At 36.4% G+C, this 19096-nt stretch overlaps 1 protein-coding gene across 1 annotated transcript; it reads left to right on the plus strand.

Moving 5' to 3' along the window:
* The first annotated feature begins 71 nt into the window (after positions 1–71).
* On the plus strand, positions 72–18970 carry DNA2 (DNA replication helicase/nuclease 2). Its single transcript, XM_035330582.1, has 21 exons — positions 72–146; positions 667–846; positions 1811–1994; positions 3102–3247; positions 4737–4862; positions 5705–5924; positions 6438–6555; positions 6868–7033; positions 8298–8492; positions 9329–9559; positions 10026–10142; positions 10256–10365; positions 11663–11772; positions 12702–12926; positions 13943–14136; positions 14239–14328; positions 14418–14610; positions 16016–16105; positions 16694–16876; positions 17018–17164; positions 17791–18970. Exons 1-21 carry the CDS (start codon positions 136–138, stop codon positions 17845–17847), a joined length of 3093 nt encoding a protein of 1030 aa, XP_035186473.1. The 5' UTR covers positions 72–135; the 3' UTR covers positions 17848–18970.
* The last annotated feature ends 126 nt before the right edge of the window (positions 18971–19096 follow it).

Here is a 19096-nt window from a genome sequence, read left to right on the forward strand (position 1 = left end):
GGGCGGGCCCGGTAGCGGAGGCACTTTGTGAGGCACGGGGTAGGGAGCGGACCCTGGACATCCAGCCCTGTCTGTCAGTAGCTGCTGTTACCTCTCCGCGGGGCTCAGGCGGGCTGAGCCACGGGGGCTCCCCTTATGGCCGACAGGTAGGGGCCGACCGGGGCACGGCGCCCCTGGGGCGGGAGGTTTGAAATTCGAAGCGCGGGCGGCTGACTGGAATAACGAACCCCCGCGGGAGGCGGCCCTGCAGGGGCTTTCTCACAAGCTCAGGGTTTGAAGCGCGGTTAGAGTTAGCTTTGGGATGAGTGCGAGCGTTTAGGCACCAAACAGAAGGACTAACTGCAATAAGAAGTAGCTTATGTGTTATGTATGTCTCCTTCATTAAATTTTCTGTAGTATTTATCTTCTTCCTAAGCTTCGTATGCCCAAATGGTTGATTTTCATTCTCTTTCAAAGAAACAATTTGGAAATATTATTAGAGATTTCCTATACTCTATCTGTATAAAACTTAAAAAGCATGCTCTAGTTACCTGTCTATATACACACGCATTTTAGAAGTTTGAAGGGGGTTGAAGTTGGATTTATGCTTGAAGCTTATTCTCGTGTGTGGGTTAGCTCTCTTCTTCTCAAGTAGTCTCATGTCTTTGTATTCACGAATTGTTTCAGTTTTCAGAAGAATGTGACCGACTCCTGTAATGCAATACTTAAGAATGGGTTGAACAACAGATACCGTGTGTTGGAGGTCAGCGTAAAGCAGAGAAATGGAAATGACTGCGAGAAGCACCTGACGGTTACTTCATCCCAGTCTCTGGAAGATAGAGAGCTGTGTGTCCTTAGGAATGGCTGGTAAGCCACACAGAAACATAGATATCTGGAAGGAGCATGAAATATTGTATTATTAACTCAATTTTATTTGTGTTGCCTTAGAGGGGAGTTTTACTCTCTTGAAAATGATTAGAAATGTTGAAACAACCTTTATCTAATGTTGTATTGTCATCATGTATATGTAATGGGTGTTTGTCTTGAGAAAGCTGATACCATTTAACCTGTATTGAGTGGATATTGCTACCGTAAAGTTCTAGTTTGTTCAGTCTTGCCTTTATATGAAGAAGTAAAAAGATTATAAACTTCAATCAGGCTATTTAGTTTCAGGTAGAAATGTTCTTGTGAGCGATGAACCCTCACTGTATATGTGAATGTACTATGTCTGTAAAACATGGGGTTTTGAACCATTTGTCAAAATCTTGAGATGTACAGTAAAAGTATTTAAAGTGGGAATTGATGAGGGTTCTAATTTAGGTGTTTGTGCGTTGCATGGTATCTTGTAGAAGAAAGGACTAATTTAGTCTTTTGAAACATGGAAATGCACATGAAATGTGCTTTTGAAAATGAAAAGCACTGCTTTTAATTTCGCATGCAAGTCTGGAAGATGGGAAAGGAAAAGCCAAGTCTAGGAAGACTTCAGAAGACAAAATATAAAAGATCTTGAACCATGAAACCTGTCCATCAATAAAAATATTATTATAATTATTAATAAAATATGTTGAGATCTTGCTGAGCTTTTGAAACAAGTTGAATAGAAAGGTTGAGGTCATGTAATTAAAAAACATAGCATGCTAGTATAAAATACAACAAGACTGAAATGACTCAAAGCATGGATCTGGAGTGAATGACTCAAAGCATGGATCTGGAGTGACTTGAAGTATGTTGAATCTGATATGTTAATGTATAAGTTCTTATCTGTGGAGTCCTTTGCAAATATATATATATATATATATATATATATATATTTTAATGTCTTACTTTATAGGGAGTCTGTTCCAGTTGTTCCAGGAGACATAATTCATTTAGAAGGGGACTGCAGTTCTGGTACGTGGATAATAGATGAACAGTCTGGATACCTCATTCTTTACCCAGATCTGTTGCTTTCTGGCACTACGATATCAAACAGCATTCGATGCGTAAGAAGAGCAGTGCTGAGTGAAAAGTTTAGGGTAAGTGTTAATCATGGAGCATCAGATGTTTTATTGGGCTAATGTTTCACTGAAGTTGTTAGTTTAACTCAATATTAATTAAAACTGTTAGTTGAGATGCTGTTCTGTAAAATTGTGCTGACCTTCATGATGCTTGGAGTACTTGTGGTTTGTGTTTTTTTTTTTTTTCAGAGGCAACTTCTATGATGCTCTTTTGGTTTTTAGACATGTGTTTTGTGCATATGGATACCTTCTGAGGGATGTGCCTCTTGTTGGCTATATGAAAACATAATGTGATCTCATTTGGCCAAATTAAAAGCCTCTGAGAAATCAGCAAGTTTAACCAGTTTACCCTGTGAGAAGAGTTCTTTAGCTCATGATCTAGCTGGAATATATCTATATGGAATTAGGGTTGGTGTGGGATAATCCTGGAATCTGAATCCAAGTACTGGAACTTCAAACAATTTTTTTGAAAGGGACAATGCAAAGGGTCCTGATTACAGAATAACACCACCCTCCAGTTGGGAGTGAAACCCACAACTACCAAGTCTGTGAAAGAGATCAGTGAGTACAAAACATACTGATTAGCTTTCCAGTTGTTTCTTGGTGGCTTAAGTAGAGGTCATAATTTACTGCTACGAGTCTACAGAACCCATCCTGGAATGGCTTAGATGGGTTTCTGAGCCATTCTGGTATTGCTTGGACTAATTTAATGTGAGTTGGTAAAACAACGTGAGATTGCTTAACGTGTGCATAATGCAAAAATATTTGTAAGATTGTAAAGATAGTTGCATTTGGAAATGCTGCTGTTAATACTGTTCACAAGCAAAACTTGCTCACAATTCATTTTAATCTGTGCCTTTGTTCCTCACCTGTCAATCACATAGGGATTGTATTTTAACACCAGGTTTGGAATAAAAATGAGAGAAAGCAATAGGAGAGACCAGTTTCATTTTGGCTGTATTCACAGTCAGGTTTGAACAGTTAGTGAGATGAAAGATCGAATGATTTTGCAATTATTAAATAAGTAACATCCATCACGTGCAGCAAATAAACACAGAAATTTTGTAGAGAAGTTACATGAAGTCAGCATAAATCTTGATGTTTGTTATATCATTTCTGTTTTAGGGCTCTGAGTCTGGATCACACCAAATGCTTGTTGGTACAATTCTTCATGAAATTTTCCAGCAATCAGTAACAAACAACATGTCGCCTGAAAAAGTAAAAGAACTAGCAAATAAAATTGTTTATGGACAAAAGTATCTCAGAGAAATGTAAGTAGCATTGCAGATATCTGTTTTTGTTTGGAAGACTGGATAGGAATGCTTGAACTAGCAGATAAAATTCTACTTCAAAAAATGTGTTACTATTATCAAGAGAATGTTCTACCAAATGACCTTGCTTAATAGAACTTAGGAGTCTTTTAATAAGATATTTCACTGTTCCATAATGTAGTTTAATATGCCTGCCCTCTTGAACTACTTCTATAGATGTAAATTATGCTTCTGAAGAAACTCCAGCAGTGTGCTTCTGTGGGTATTTTTGCCTGTAATGTTTTATTTCTTGGCATTTCTGAAAGCTGAGTTAAATTTGATCATAATTAGTGTTGATACTTGGGAAATGAAATGGTGCTTGGTCACCATTCTGAGATGTTTGATATATTCCTTATCAGCTTATTTAATGTCTCTGATGTTAGAGGACCTTTAATTTATTTTCTCAGCAAGTCTGATGGAAATGCTAGCTGGATGAATTATGGTCTTCATATTTCTGTCAGAAATGATGAGATGAGTGGCTGTCAGTTTTAAGGGATCCACTGCAGACTTGACTAAAATTGAATTCAAGTCACATAAATTCTATTTTCTCTAGAACATTACAAATCACATAGTGGGGAATGTGTCTGTCACCCTTGGAAGAGTTGAAAAATAAGATTAGAACAGGATTTATTACTCTCATTCTGATATGAAGGTGACTGTTTTGGATTGTGATTTCCTCAAGGCATTTGTGTCACATTGGGCTTCCATGTTTGAAACTGTTAATTTCAATACATCTTCGCATATGTCAGCTACTATTTGTTGGGACTGGAAAGTAAATTACATAACAGCCTGATGTTTGCAACCATTTGCATTTGTTTTGTAAAACATGCTTTATTTCTCTGGTGCTGTAAAATAATGACATTATTTCCAGTGGATGCCAGCACTGAATTGTCTAATGCCATGTGATTGGGTTCTGTTTAATGAGGCTTCTGCTTTCTTGCATTTGTAACTGTAGCAACTGAAGATCGTGATTCCTCGCCATTAAAATGGTCATTCCAGGCCATTAAAATGGCCTGAAGCCTAGCACAATGTATACAAAGAACAATTAGCAGATCAGTATACTGAGACAAAAAACAAATACAAGCAAATGATCATTTTTGTTCATGTTCAGTTTTGCATAAAGCATAGGAATAGGCAGTTCTAAATACACTCCTCTCTTGCACTTTGTAGTTGGTTTTATTTCATCACTCTTGCCTTGCTGATGCTTCCTTTTTGTTACATCTGTTGTTCCAAGGGAGTTATATTGGAAACAGTGTATTCCATCTTTTGTAACTGGTGCTCAGCTGTAGTTCTATGGATTAATCAGTTGAGGTGAACCTTAATGAATTTGTTGTCTGTTCGATAGATGGTTCTGTAAACTTGACAGTTATTTCCAGTAATGTTAGTAATTCAGTGTCAGAGGCAAAGCTAATATTTCTGTCTCCTTAATGTAAATGGCTTTATTTTTTAGGTATCACTTAAATCTGAAACAAGCAGAAATAATGCAGGAAATAGAAGAATACTTGCCATCATTTTTTAAATGGACAGAAGACTTTATGCACAATCCAGCTAACCAAAATAAAATACAACTAAAACTGTAAGAAGAAACTTAAAGCCATTTAAAATTGTGTATCTTGTTTGGTTTGTTGTATTTTTTTAGAACAGCACTTTTTATGCAAGCCTTTTCAGTGATAGGGAGTCAATTCATCACCTCAGTGCCTAAATAGCTAATCTTGAGCTGCACGTTTAGCTGCAATTATGAATACTGAGAAAGATATAAAGAAGGATCTTTACAGGACTGAGGGAGAAGTTACATATAATTGCAATGGTCTTAACGTTTTTGTAAATAATGTGGTACAGAGTAGATATTTTAGTAATTAGTAGAGCAAGCATACTTGATCAACTGACTACGCCTGAAGTTATAAATGCGTAAGACTGAAAACTAGAATATCAGAACTTATTGAAATGAAACTCTTCAGTAAGATAAGGTTATCAGTGAAGCAATGTTTTCACTCAGCTGTTGCTGAGCTCTTCTACTGACTTTGTTGTCAATGGTAACGGACACAGGGTGTTCAAGTTTCAGAGAAATAACAGGTCAGGAAGGTAGCATAAAGTAAAAATGTGTATGCTACCTTCCAGTGTATATATCACTGATCACTCTGTAGAAATGTTTTTAGAGTATGGTTATTCAGAAAAGACCAAATGCTGTTAAAAATAATTTGAAATTCTATTTTGTCTTTGAAATTTATATGAGTAGCAAAACTACATGCAATCCTGCAGTTTAAATTACCTTTCTGATATGATACTTTCTCTGTTAATGGGACAATGGCTTCTGTGATACTTAAAATACATTATTTCTAAAGTGGGTGCCTATCTTAACACATCTTAAAACAGCTAAGGGAGTTTGTTAACTTCTGACTTTGTTTATTTTCTTCTTAGGTCAAGTGGTGATAAAACTGGAGATTTCTCTTCTAAGATAGAAATTGTAGATATCTTAGACATTGAAGAGAATATCTGGTCTCCCAGGTTTGGATTGAAGGGAAAGATTGATGTTACAGCCAAGGTGAAAATCCATCGGCAGTCTGGAGTACAGTCTAAGATAATGCCATTAGAGCTCAAGTCTGGCAAGGAATCAAACTCTATAGAGCACAGGAGTCAGGTACCAAAAAAAAAAGTAACTTGATTCTCAGTGGCCATAAGTAATTTCTTATTTTATTAGAATGACTTATTTTGTCTTAATGAATGCAAAATATTTTGTTTGTGTGTGGCATAACCAGGATTTGTGCATGGCTGATCCTGGAATGCAAAAAGTTGCAGATACAAAATGAAATTGAGTGAGAACATTTACCACTTTCAAACACCTTTTGTCTTTTATCCTGAAAAAAACACCAAAAACATCTCTTAATACATTTGTGTATTAGCTTGAGGCAGATTGCTTTAAGAATTAGCATCACGCATCCTGGCAGATAGCTGGTGTGTGATCTAGGGGTATTAGCCAAGTACAAGCTTTTGTTAGGAAAGATACCTTTTAATTGACACCTTTCATTAGGTGCTTACTACTTATGCTTTCTAGATTTTGTGATAGCAATGGATGCTTAAATAAACTTCAGAAATAGTAAATTCAGCCTTTTTTTGTAACAAATTATAAAAGTTTTATATATAATGTTTGCAGGTTATTCTGTATACCTTGTTGAATTTAGAAAGGAGAGTAGATCCTGAAGCTGGATTTCTTCTTTATCTTAAAACTGGTACTATGTACCCTGTTTCTGGAACTCGCATGGATAGAAGAGGTAAAGCTGTTCCCTTACCTTGCAAACCATACTTAACATACTTAACTATCATAATAAAAACTAAGCATTCTAGTAATATTTAAACATGTTAAGACTTACTCTTATGGCTGTATCTGTATTTACAGATGTAAAGCTTGCCATATTTTCACGTATTCCAATAAGCTTACATTAAAAACTTAAATGTTTTGTTAATACATTAGGACATTGCTATATAAGTACCTATGCCTTAGCTAAGTGTGATGCCTAGTTACGTTTCAGTTAAGAATGATTCAAAATAAAACTTTAACTGTCTACTTTCTTTTTTTTGGGCAGAATTAATGAAGCTAAGAAACCAGGTGGCTTTCTACTTAATGCATAGTACATATAAATCTGCTGTGGGAAGACAGCAGTCACAGCTCGCTGCTTTGCCTCCAGTAATTGATGACAGTCAAGCCTGTAAATATTGTTCCCAAATGCACAATTGTTTTCTATATAGCAGGTAAAAAAAAAAATGACTCTTGTTTTTAAATAAGCTTTAAATGCTCTTAAATGATGCTGTAATTTGATTTTTGTGATTGACAGTTTATTTTTTTATGATAATTCTTGCACCCTGAAATAATATGCTGCTGAATCCTGCACAATGCATATAGTCTGTCTGATCTGGCAGAGACTTACACATTTTCACTCAGGTGTACTTTCAGCAGAACAAAAATCTGAGAGAAGTCTCAAAAAATCACGTGATGAAGATAACAGATTTCTACTATACTTACATAAATAATTATGGTTAAAAAAAAATATCCTTGCAGCTTTTTAAAGTGGGCAGTCTTGTGAGGCAGTAGGGCTGAGTTGTGACTGGACAACTCTTTCTCATTGACTCTAGTCAATAGTTTCTGTGTAAGGATGTCACATAAGGAATGATACCACTGAGTACAGTAGTATTGATGTGTTATTACATCTCCCATTAAAAGACGACATGAGCAAATACTTGATCAATTTTTACATAAAGTTATTGAGTTGGTTGTAAAAGCATTATAAAGCTTAATGGTTGTTTTGTGCGTCTTTATTTTTTTTTTTGGCACAGTAAAAAAAAATCCACCAAAATTTTATACTGAAGAGATCAAGTGGGTTTTAAAATAACAGGAGAATTTTGAGGGAGATCTTATTTTTAAAGCTGTAGGGATAAAAGTCTTGAGGGAACTAGTTTTGTGGGTATATGCTATGTTTTGTACAGCAATTTTAATGAAATATTACTTGTAATATTCAGCTGTTAAAGCATTACATTATTCCTAATTGAGTAGCTATCAACTTCTGAACTAAACTTTTTCTCTTTGATTGCATTTCTATGTGCATGATTTAAGTATAATGTCTATAGATACGTAGTTCTGAGATGAATCCACTTGAGGTATGTTTTTGTATTAACTGTTCAATCTCATTTGCTTAACTAAATCTCAATATAGTATGCATTGCTTACTAAAAAAAAAAGTAAAAGATCAAATATCTAAATGTATATAGAACTACTTTTGAAATATATTTAATGGTTCTTTAACTTGTTGTCCTTAATTCAAAATCATAAAAGTGATGTAAAGTTATTAATATGAGAATGTTCATATGAACAAGGGTATATTCAACTTTATTTCAGTGATGATAGATTAATTGAAGGGGTGTGGTTTTCAGTGATCAAATCTAGACGGGCATTACATACACACAGACTTGTAAGGAAAAAATAAAAGCTGATTCTGTCCTGTGTTTGGTTCTATTCCTAGGGCTGTAGAAGAAAAGATTGCTAGTGTCTCTTTTCCTCCTGCCATGGTATCGATTATTGAAAAAGAGACTGAGCACCTGAAACCCTCCCATTTGGAGTATTTTAGTCTGTGGTATCTAATGTTAACCTTGGAGCTGCAAACTGGAGAGGGTAAAAAGGGGTATAAAAACATATGGATGATGCCTTCTTTGGAAAGGTAAGATGAATTTCAAATCTGGTACAAATGATCCCCCCCCTTCAGTAACTGGAAGTGGAGCACTGTCAGCTTGTAGTTTTCCCTGCAAGGAAGCTAGATGTTCTCCATTGCTTACAGAAATAGTCAAATATGCTTTTTTCAGGGTATTTTTTTGTGAGATGTGACCTAATGAAGGCATTAGTTTACTACATGCATAGATTTTATATTTTCAATAGGAGATTTTTATTTCAGTTATACACAGGAAAAGTAAATTAATTGCGGTCTCAACCTTCAGAAGCAGAAGTTGTAGAATTTTCTGTTGCTTCAGTCTCTGAAAGTTGACACCGGGTGTTAACTGTGAGTCCAGCTCATTACACCAATTTCCTGAGGGTTTATTTAATAATGATCTGTCTGGGGCCATACTTATAGGCATGCCAAAGAATATGGACAAAAACTGGCTAAGGCCTTTTGCTGGCTGAAGCGGCATGCTATTTTACACTGCCTAATCTAGCAGCTGTGGAAAAATTGGTGGGTTTTGGGCCAATTTCAGTGTGTCTGTAGAAGGGAAGTGTCATTGTGTTTAAGGTGAAGCAAGAAACTCAAGCAAATACTAAACGCTTCAGTGGAGTGCATCCATTCATTTCAGTGTTCAGTTTTGAATACAAGGTTATCTATATCTTTAGATACCACAGTCTTTTTCTTGAAACAAGTACAAGGGTTTTTACATGATTTTACAACTCCTTTCTGGTCAGAGTGGCTATTGTAAAGAGTCTACTTAATTTTTTGTTTGTTTCTTTTAAAATCTCTTATCAAGGGGATTTTATGTTAAAATATCACTTTTTGTAATATCTTCACAGAGAGAAGACTGGAGATTGTGTTGGAAATATGATCAGAATTGATCAAGTGCAGGAAATTTCCGAGGGACAGTATCTGCATTCTTTCCAACGTAAAAATGGTGCAATACCTGGAGCAAACCTCTTGGCTGGTGATAGAGTGGTTGTGAGTGGAGAGGAAAATGGGTTACTTGGTTTGGCTACTGGCTATGTTAGAGAAATCAGTGCAACAAAAGTCTCCTGTTTGTTGGGCAGGTAATAGAACAAAAGGAAAAACAGCTGTTTGAAGGCCTTGTGATAAGGACTTCAGGAGGCGCACTTCCAGGCCTCAAGGCAGCTCTGACAAGGTCTGACTTGGGCCTGGAGAAGTACGCCCCTGAAAGTCTTGTCTTGATTGAAAATGTCTGATCTTGATTAGTGTCTATGCCTATATATTTAGCTAGGTTGACTGATTAAAAACATGTTTGTGAACTCAATTTACTTATTTCTCCAACATGAGACTATATGGATACTGTGATTGCTGTTAAAGGTCAATTTCATTATTCAGACTATGCTGCTTTTAAATTTGGCTCTGGTAGTATTTTGTTTGCATCAGTTAGTGTTTCTTCTAGCTATTGCTTTACTCTGTGACCTCTGGGAGCTTAACACTTAGTAATAAGTCTTTCATCATCATGCTGCTTGTAAACAGAATTAATTTGTCCATGTTACTGGCATCCTCCAGGAATTTATCAAAGCTCCCCAAGGATACCACGTTTAGGCTGGATCATGAAGAAGGAGACTTTGGTGTGGGGGTCCCCTTTGAAAACCTTTCCAAATTGATGAAAGATTGCCCAGTCAGGTATGAAGAATCAAATTCATTTCCCACTTTGAAGGCTTTGGGGTAGTTTCTCAGTAAGCAACTCTTAAGCAACTCTTAATTCTTGTGTTTTTTTTTTTTTTTTTCATCCACAGTGAAAAGCTCCGCAACTTGATTATTGACTTCCACAAACCGCGTTTTATTCAGCATTTGAGCTCAGTTCTTCCTGCAGATGCAAAGGAAACTGTTGCAAATATTTTAAAGGGTATGAAATCCTTCTAAATCCTTCCCTTCACCCCCCAATCTTTTGTTTAGTAGCATAAGTCTATTGACAGAGTATTTATCACAATAAATACAAGTTTGTTTTTTTCCTAGATCAGGGCCTAGTATTAGTTTTCTGCTTAAAAATAAGACAAGTTCTAACACTACATGTCTTTCTGTGATTAAAGTAGTTAGAAACTACTTGAAAGACAAGATGTTAGCTTAGAATTTCACTTTACTTTTGTTACTTCCTGCAGCTTGCTGTTTGCTCTCTTATCTTTACAAAATCAGGAACAGAAAAGACCCTTGGGATAGGGGAAGTGGACTTTCAGAGTGGAAGGAGATGGGCTTTGATGTAAGCACTCACTTGCATAAGCGCTCTTGCTGACTTGTTGGCTGCTCTGTAACATGTGAAGCTTTGTGGCACTCTTGGTTGTTTTTTTTTTTCTCCAAACAAACTTTGTATTTGGTGTCATGTATTCAGTGAAAATATTCCATTGCCTCTGACAGTTGTCTGTGAAAGCAGAAACTTAATTGATTTGTCATAAATCAAACAAAACTCCGAATACAAACTTTCTGAAGAATAAAAAATGTGCCTCGTAGCTTTGAGGTCTGCTTCACATAAGAATTTGCCCAGCCTCCTAGCAAGTTGCTTGAAAGAATAAGAAATGAGAGGAAAGCATATATTCTGAAATTTAAGAATGACAGATTAACAAGTACTGGAAGACAGGGAGTAACAGTTCCTTCCCATGCTTGCAGGCCATATGTGTTCTTTACAGTAAGGCACTGATAATTCTAGATGCTTCTTTTTTTTAGCTTGAGCTCTGCCTAGTCCAAGTAACTGAAATACACTGCTAATCTGCATCAGATGGGAAAAATAGCTCTGGTTTCTTGTTTCTTCTAAAAAAGATTATGCAATCTCTGCAATTCACTTCCCTTTGCTGTTAGTCCTGTGTTTGAACATGAAAGTGGGTATGATAAAATGGAAATGTCTATACAAATATCATATGGAAGTGGTCATTTAGTATATTAGAAAATAAGGCATAAAAGGCCTACAAAGAAAAATGTTTTCCATTTTTAGGTTTAGGGCAGACATCTGTACTACTTGTGTATGTATATTATAATGTTGAAAATTGTAATGTACTTCGTAATGTTGAACTTTATCAGAACCTCCAGACTTGCCCCAATATTTCCTTTAAGAGTTTAAGAGGAGGCAGAAGCTTTAGTTTTGCTTTATTAATGATAACAAATATAATTATTATGAAATACAGACACTTCATTGTGATTTTAATTCTTTAAAGGTCTGAATAAGCCTCAGAAACAGGCAATGAAACAAGTGTTGCTTTCGAAGGACTACACGCTTATTGTGGGTATGCCTGGAACTGGAAAAACTACTACAATATGTGCTCTGGTAAGATCCTGTGCCTAGATTTTGAATTTATGACACTTGGAGGAGAGTATTAAACACTTTATGAAGCATACTTTTCTAAATTAATTGTCATGATTTACTGTATTTCTATTTGCATAATTCTAAATTAGAAAATGTTTCTTTTATTGAAGAACCTTTATTTGGTACAACTAAAAATTTGTTCTTGTGCACTTCTGCTTCTGTGGAACTATGTGGAAGGGAAGAAATTCAAGCGTAATATTTAGTCTTTGACATTTTAATGTTAAATTCTTTGGCCCCAAATCCTCCAATCCTGACTCAGCTCAAAAAGGACTCCCTTGAGAAGTCTAACTTGCCTGTGTTTAAATTATATAAATGTGTGGTGCTGAAGCATGTGTAGCCACTGTGGGGGCATAATGGTTTCAGGCTGTAGGTTGAGTGAGTTCTTGACAGCTGGAAGTGAGATGTCACTATTGTTTCATCTTTCCTAATTGGGTATTCTGCTCTTGTTCCTTCCGTGCTGTGTGAGATTGGATGGAGAGAGAGGAGGAGAGACGAAGCAGCTGCTGCTATCAGATCAGCTCATTCTACTGAATCTGATGTAGTTAAATTATTGTGGAGAGAAGTATTTCTGGAATGGGCTGCATGGCTTGTTCTTACAGCAGGGTTGTTCTTTGGTATGCTGCCTTTTTAGCGCAGTTGGCAAGTCTGCATGGATGTTCTTTCTTTATTTTGCAGCATATATTATACGCGTGCTGTTTAGGAGAAACATCACATTTATTGCCCGTGTCCCTCTGATAACAGCTAGGTAGCAGATTTGGCCAGAAAGAATTATATAAATGAAGTCATAGTTATTGGTTCCCTCTGAAATTACTGTTCTTAAACAAACTTGGGATTGCTGATTTTTGTATATCAGCTGACAACTCTTTTTCTTTCCCTTTGCCACTTGTTAGGTGAGAATTCTCTCTGCCTGTGGCTTCAGCGTTCTTCTGACTAGTTTTACACACACTGCTGTGGACAATATTCTGCTGAAGCTAGCCAAATTCAAAGTAGGCTTCTTGCGTTTGGGACGAGCTCAGAAGGTTCACCCAGATATACGGAAATTTACAGAAGAAGAAATTTGCAGGTCCAAGTCAATTAACTCTGTAACAGATTTGGAAGAGCTCTATAACAGTCAGGTGAGAAAAGCGTTTTTGCTAGCCCTGTGAAATGTTCACAATAATTGTTACCATTCTGTTTGCTCAGATTCTGCAGAGAACCTATCCAAAGCATGTTACTGGTATGAGAAGCCTGAGTCGAAGATATTCAACTTCAGCCTCATTGCAATTTCATTACAGTCAATGTCCAACATCAGTAATCTAAAAATTGAAAAGCACTTTTTCTGCTTTAAAAAAAACCACCCTACACGTAATAATACACGTGCATTATACATATAATTACATATAATAATTCCAGAAGGCTCCAGTCCCTCTCACTCGTGCTAGTTGTGGTGTTTGTAGAAGAGGAAAAATTGTGCTGTGGAGCTGATCTGACCAAACACTAATTTTTGATTGCAAGATCAGCGCTGCTCTGTGCCTTAATGCAAAGGACCATACCATGAACTGGGGAACCAGAGTGGGTGGCAGCTTTCAATTAAATTCACTGAAAGAATGAAATGTCATGGTAGTTGGAATAAATGCCATATTGCAAAACCCATCACTTTTCTGTTCATAGGTGTTGCAGGAAAATTACTGAAGTCAGAAGTGTTGTAACATTTCATATTTACTCACTTCAGCTTGCACTGGAAACATAGAGATAGGAAGAACTTGCAGCTGTTGTTTTATTGTCTATTTGAAAGCTTAAAAATAAAGGGGGGGAGGGGAGAAAAAAGTGATCATACTTTTCTAAGGTACTCATTTTAACACACTCGAGGAATTGTGTATGCACAGAACTTGGTATCATCTGGAGCGCATGTCAGGAATGAGTTATTTACCAAGTCCTATTCTAAAGCTGACTTTTGTTTGTCATTTCTTATTGATGCAAGATTTTAGGAATATATGAGGCCAGTATGTATGCGAAGTGTGAACTGCTCTGATTTCAAGGATTAAAGGTTTTTCTTTTTTTTTCTTTATAGTTAATTAATAATAATTTTCTAATCTAAAAATGTACTGTTAAAGTGTAAGATGTCTCTTATTTTTACTGTCTCAATTTTCAGCCAGTAGTAGCAACAGCTTGCATGGGAGTCAATCACCCCATCTTTGCTCAGAAGCAGTTTGATTTCTGTATAGTTGATGAAGCTTCCCAAATAAGCCAGCCCATCTGTTTGGGCCCACTATTCTGCTCCAAAAGGTTTGTGCTAGTAGGGGATCATCAGCAGCTGCCTCCGCTTGTACAGAATTCAGAAGCAAGGTAAGATAAAACGCTGCTGGACAGATACTAGTGATGCTAATTCTGGAAAGTCTATTGCGATGTGTGGCCTGACATGTTTTTATGATTTTTCTTTTGTAACAGAGATCTCGGTATGAGCGAAAGCTTGTTTAAAAGGCTGGAGCAAAACCAGAATGCTGTTGTCCAGTTAACTGTGCAATACAGAATGAATAGGTATTTGTAACTTCTGGTTACAGTAGGGTTTTCAATGTGGGATTGGAATTGCAGCATTTAAAATAATTTCTTCTCTTCTAAATCTTTAGTAAAATTATGTCATTGAGTAACATGCTAGTGTATGAAGGCAAACTGGAATGTGGATCAGAGAAGGTGTCAAATGCCACTGTTAACTTACCAAACCTAAAGAAGCTGAAACTGGAACTTGCAGATGCTTCAAAAACATGGCTGAAAGAAGTACTTGATCCAGACAAACCTGTGTGTTTTCTGAACACTGAGAAGGTAAAGTTCATTATGTTCTCCTTTCAAAACTGCATTTTTGATGCAAGTTTTCAATATAGCCAGCACATAAGAATTCATTCAGCTTAGGCAGGGTAAAGTGTATTGCTTTAAAAATGTTTTCTTGCTTTATATGTAAACTGCAATGTGTAAAGATGTTGTTACTAGAGTTGATCAATTGGAGTGCTAGAGCTGCTGCTGGAAATATTGCATCTATCAGCAGCTGAAAAGTTTAATTCAGGCAGTGTTGCAGATAATGCTACATTTGCTTTGTTCGTATGTAGAGAATGTAACTAAGTGTGCAGCCCTACTGTGTCCTTGCAACCACAGAATGTTGTAATTCCCAGTGGCTGAGGATCAGTGGTGTCTAAACTGTGCACCAGTGGCAGGAATAATTTTAACTCTATTAAATTTGGTAGACATTTTGAATTGAGAAGAGTAAGTTGCTTCAGGTGTGGGTTTTAACAGAGACTGAAATTATTGCAGGAAAAATTGAACTCCAGAATCAATAAGAATTAGGCAACAAAACTGAGGTAAAGTGAAGAGTTTATTAATCTTTTTCCAAATATATTTATACTCATATGCACTCAGTCTTGTATTTGGAGTGACTGTAGTTGGTGACTGGATTATAATGATTTGAGTCTAACAGCTTTGATGTTGATTGCTCTTGACACTACCTTTTGCCAATAACTGCTGACCCTGGAAAGAACTCCCCAGTCAGTCTTTGTGTGCTCTCAAGCACGTTTCATAGAAAAGTTAACAGTTTGTCATAGGGAAGATCCTTGTCACAGTAGGAAACAGGCTGATATCCTGTTTGTCCATTAATCAGACCAAAATTGGTCATGTGAAAACTGGATCTGCTGTTCTATTTTAATTTAATTTGTTCCATTTAATTGCTAGTAAACCCATCTCAAGTATATATATATATATAGCTGTTGTGTTTGTAGAACCAGCAGGAAAGTTTCTTTTTCCAGAATATTTTTGGTCTTGTTGAGGCATTAGGCTCTGATGTCATGTTTTTCAACTTGCTGTAAAAATTCCACTGTGTAGTTTATCAAACAAAACCAAAAGAACCACCCACAAAAAAAGTCTGTTTTGTATGGTATATTATGTGAACTGTGAAGTCAGATGATTGAGCCTTGACAGGTTCCTGGGGTGCCTTGCTATTACTAGAAATTTACTATTATTTGAAAGTGCTATTACTAGAAACTCATCTTTGCAGTGTTTCAACCATTTTGCAGATGCTGTGTTCTGAGGTTACTTTATAGGTTGTTATACTCGGCCAAATCTAGCTTTTACCCTTTTTTATTAAAACTTAATATAAAAAATGGTGTGATACGGTGAGTTAAGGATCAGGATATAGTGTGTGATTGTAGACACTCATTACTTTCTGCTTGTATTTCTAAAGGTCCCAGCACCAGAACACGCAGAAAAAGGTGGTGTATATAACATGACAGAAGCCAAACTTGTGTTCTTCCTCACATCCTTATTTATTAAGGTATTTTTTACTTAATTGCATTGCTCAAGAGGGATGGCTTTATAATTTTACATTGCTGTAGAAGCTCCAACCACATGTACGGGAGGGATGACCTTAAGGATAAATTCCATGTTAGCTACGTGTCACTATAGTGAGGGATCTGAGGTCTTCATTCAGTTCCCTGTTCCTTGCCTGGTTGCAGTTGGGCTGCATAAAAGCTGGATGACAAATTCTTTGAGATGAGGACTTTTTCTTGTAAGGGAGGGGAAAGGATTTGCCCTTGTTCCTTATTTCAGCTAGTCAACTTCAGGAGTAATACAATGTAATTAAGAGTTATGAACATTCACCTCACAGTCTGAGGAAGAAAGGAAGATGACGATTTTGATATCTTTGTGCTAGGTTTAAGACAAAGCTTGGGGTCTTGCAGTAATTAGTATCTTCTTTAGTTAATGTCAATTATACCTCGAGTTCCACTGACTTTTTAGTGTAGAGACGATAGCTTGCAGCACTATTTAAATATATAGAATAGCCTCGTTGAGGCTCTGACTGTAAAGAGTATCCCAGGCTAACTGCAGTGACAGTCTTTTTCCTTCTGTTTTCTTTATTTAGGCTGGTTGTAAGCCTTCAGACATTGGTGTGATATCACCATACAGGCATCAATTAAAAATAATCACTGATTTGATGGCAAGACTGAAGGAGAACAGAGTGGAAGTCAACACTATAGACAAGTACCAAGGAAGAGACAAAAGTATCATAATTGTATCTTTTGTTAGGAACAGTAATGAAGAAAATGTGAGTTGGTTGTACTAACTTGACTTTCAGTCTGGGTAAAATTCTCCCACAACCTTGAAGTTTTTGACGCATTTTGACAGTCAAATTATCTACATTAAATTCTACATCTTATGGAAACTAATAGCAAATTATGTTTAACAGCTTGGCACCCTCCTGAAGGATTGGAGACGTCTTAATGTTGCTATCACAAGAGCCAAGCACAAACTAGTCATGGTGGGCTGCATTCCATCCCTGCGCCGCTACCCTCCTTTGGAGACGCTACTGTGCCACTTGCAGTCTGAAGCAATGATATCCTTTTTCTCAGAACTGTTTTGTGAAAAGGGGAAGGTAAGATGGGACTTGTTGGGATAGGAGGTAAGGATGGGAAGACCTCTGATCATTTAGGTCATAGTTGTAATGTTGGTTGACAGCACAGCACAGAATGTGTCAATTAAATGTACCAAAAATACACTTTGAGGTCAAGCTAACAGGTCAATCTAGAACCTTTGCTCTATCTTCAGAAGTAGAAATAAGTCCATGGTGACTTGCAATTCAACTTTGGCATAACTAAATTATTAATATTTTTGTGTTTTTTTTTCAGTTTTTTGTTGATCATAGTTTCTTGGCATGTTAATGTCAATGTGATTTGTTTTCCTCTGGAAGAACCATGTATTTAAATACAGGTTCAGAGAATGGTTCAGGAATAAGGTTGCTAGATGGAAAAGTAGTATAACTTTTATATGATTTTTTTGTTCTCTCCAGCATTGTACCAAGTTTGTTCTAGCTATGGCTCCTTACATTTTCTATTTAAAGGGAAGGTTGAAAATATCTTAGATGCATTTTTTTTAAATATCACTACATACTCATCTTGTTTTTGTGTGTATGAAAGCAATACCTTATTGAAATGTTTGAGAACTACTTCCTTAACTTGTTACATCTTCAATCTTCCAGCTGGGGCTTATGAAAGTATCCACAAATGTAACATTCTGTGATTATGAAGACTGTTTTAAAGACATTTCTAATCTATTTTCTTCTATTGCTGCTGAAATGTAAATCACTGCGTAGTAGGGTGTGAGTGCTGATGTGCACGGTTCAATCTGAATGATGCCAAAACTGAAATTACATTCAATTATTTTAAATGGTTCCTTTCAGTACAAGTAACAATACACATTTCATTCTTTAGTAAGTTGATTCTTAAGCTGGCCATTTTAGTACCAGTGTATTTGCAACAAACAAGGACTATGAAGTCTTCTGTTCCTTCAGCTACTGGCTGGCTATTTCTATATTCACTTCTATCTTGATCAACACTTCTCTGTATAAGTGAATGGAGAAAAAAACTTGAAAAGAGAGGAGTAAACCTGCATCAAGTCAGTTTTCTGGCCTCGGTTTGGTTTTAAACACTCTAAAATGTAGTTGACATACAGTTAATCCCATTGTTAGCATTCCTAATAAACTGTGTGCAGTTTCAGGGATGTGTTCTTTCCCTTTTTTAAATACTGATCTCTCTTATATACATGCTGTAATTAATCCCTCGTATGAGGATCCCTTGGTGGCTTGTCTAATCCCTTGATTTTATGTGAATCCGGGAGGAATGTGGTACTGATTCACTTAACTCCTTTTTATGGACTAATGCATTTCGCAGGTGAATCTGCTGAAGTGAAATGCTGCCCTGCTGAAGATTGTCATAAAACTCCTGCTGGTTTCAGTCTTTGATCTATAGTCTTGTCTTCATACAAAATGAAGAGAATTCCCAAGAAACAAAACTAGAGTTGCAGCTTGATGGCTAAGGTGTTAACATGTGCTTTTGATGATATCATGTTCAGTACAAACCATCTTCTACTTGATTAGGTCTAGTTTACTTTCCTTATGCTACCTCATATGCTAGAATATTTCTGAAAGGCTTCTTTCAGAGATCAGTGGTGGAAATGTCAATTTTTCTTATTCTTAAAAATCTTGAGTATTTATTTTCTCTTGGATCAATGTCAGGTAGTGGTGTGTATATAGTTGCAGACACATTTCTAGATGAGAAATCTGGATATCTATGTACTGTTTTTAAACTACTCCCTAACATTTGTAATGTTTGAAATAATAAATTTTGATGTTGGTTTCATTCCAGTTGTTTGCTTTATGTAATACACATTTTGAACAGTGCAGGAATACTTGGAATACGACGGGAATACTTGAAATACATGACAGGATATCTTCAGGTTACATGCTTCTTCAGCAACTCTGCATCTTTGG

This window comes from Oxyura jamaicensis, chromosome 6 (genome assembly GCF_011077185.1).
Source record: "Oxyura jamaicensis isolate SHBP4307 breed ruddy duck chromosome 6, BPBGC_Ojam_1.0, whole genome shotgun sequence".
NCBI lineage: Eukaryota > Metazoa > Chordata > Aves > Anseriformes > Anatidae > Oxyura > Oxyura jamaicensis.

Bases quoted from the DNA above. Each gene is read 5' to 3' on its own strand.
- DNA2 (XM_035330582.1), top strand. The intron at 5,925-6,437 runs GTACCAAAAAAA...TAATGTTTGCAG, and splicing joins CTATAGAGCACAGGAGTCAG to GTTATTCTGTATACCTTGTT. The intron at 11,773-12,701 runs GTAAGATCCTGT...GCCACTTGTTAG, and splicing joins CTACTACAATATGTGCTCTG to GTGAGAATTCTCTCTGCCTG.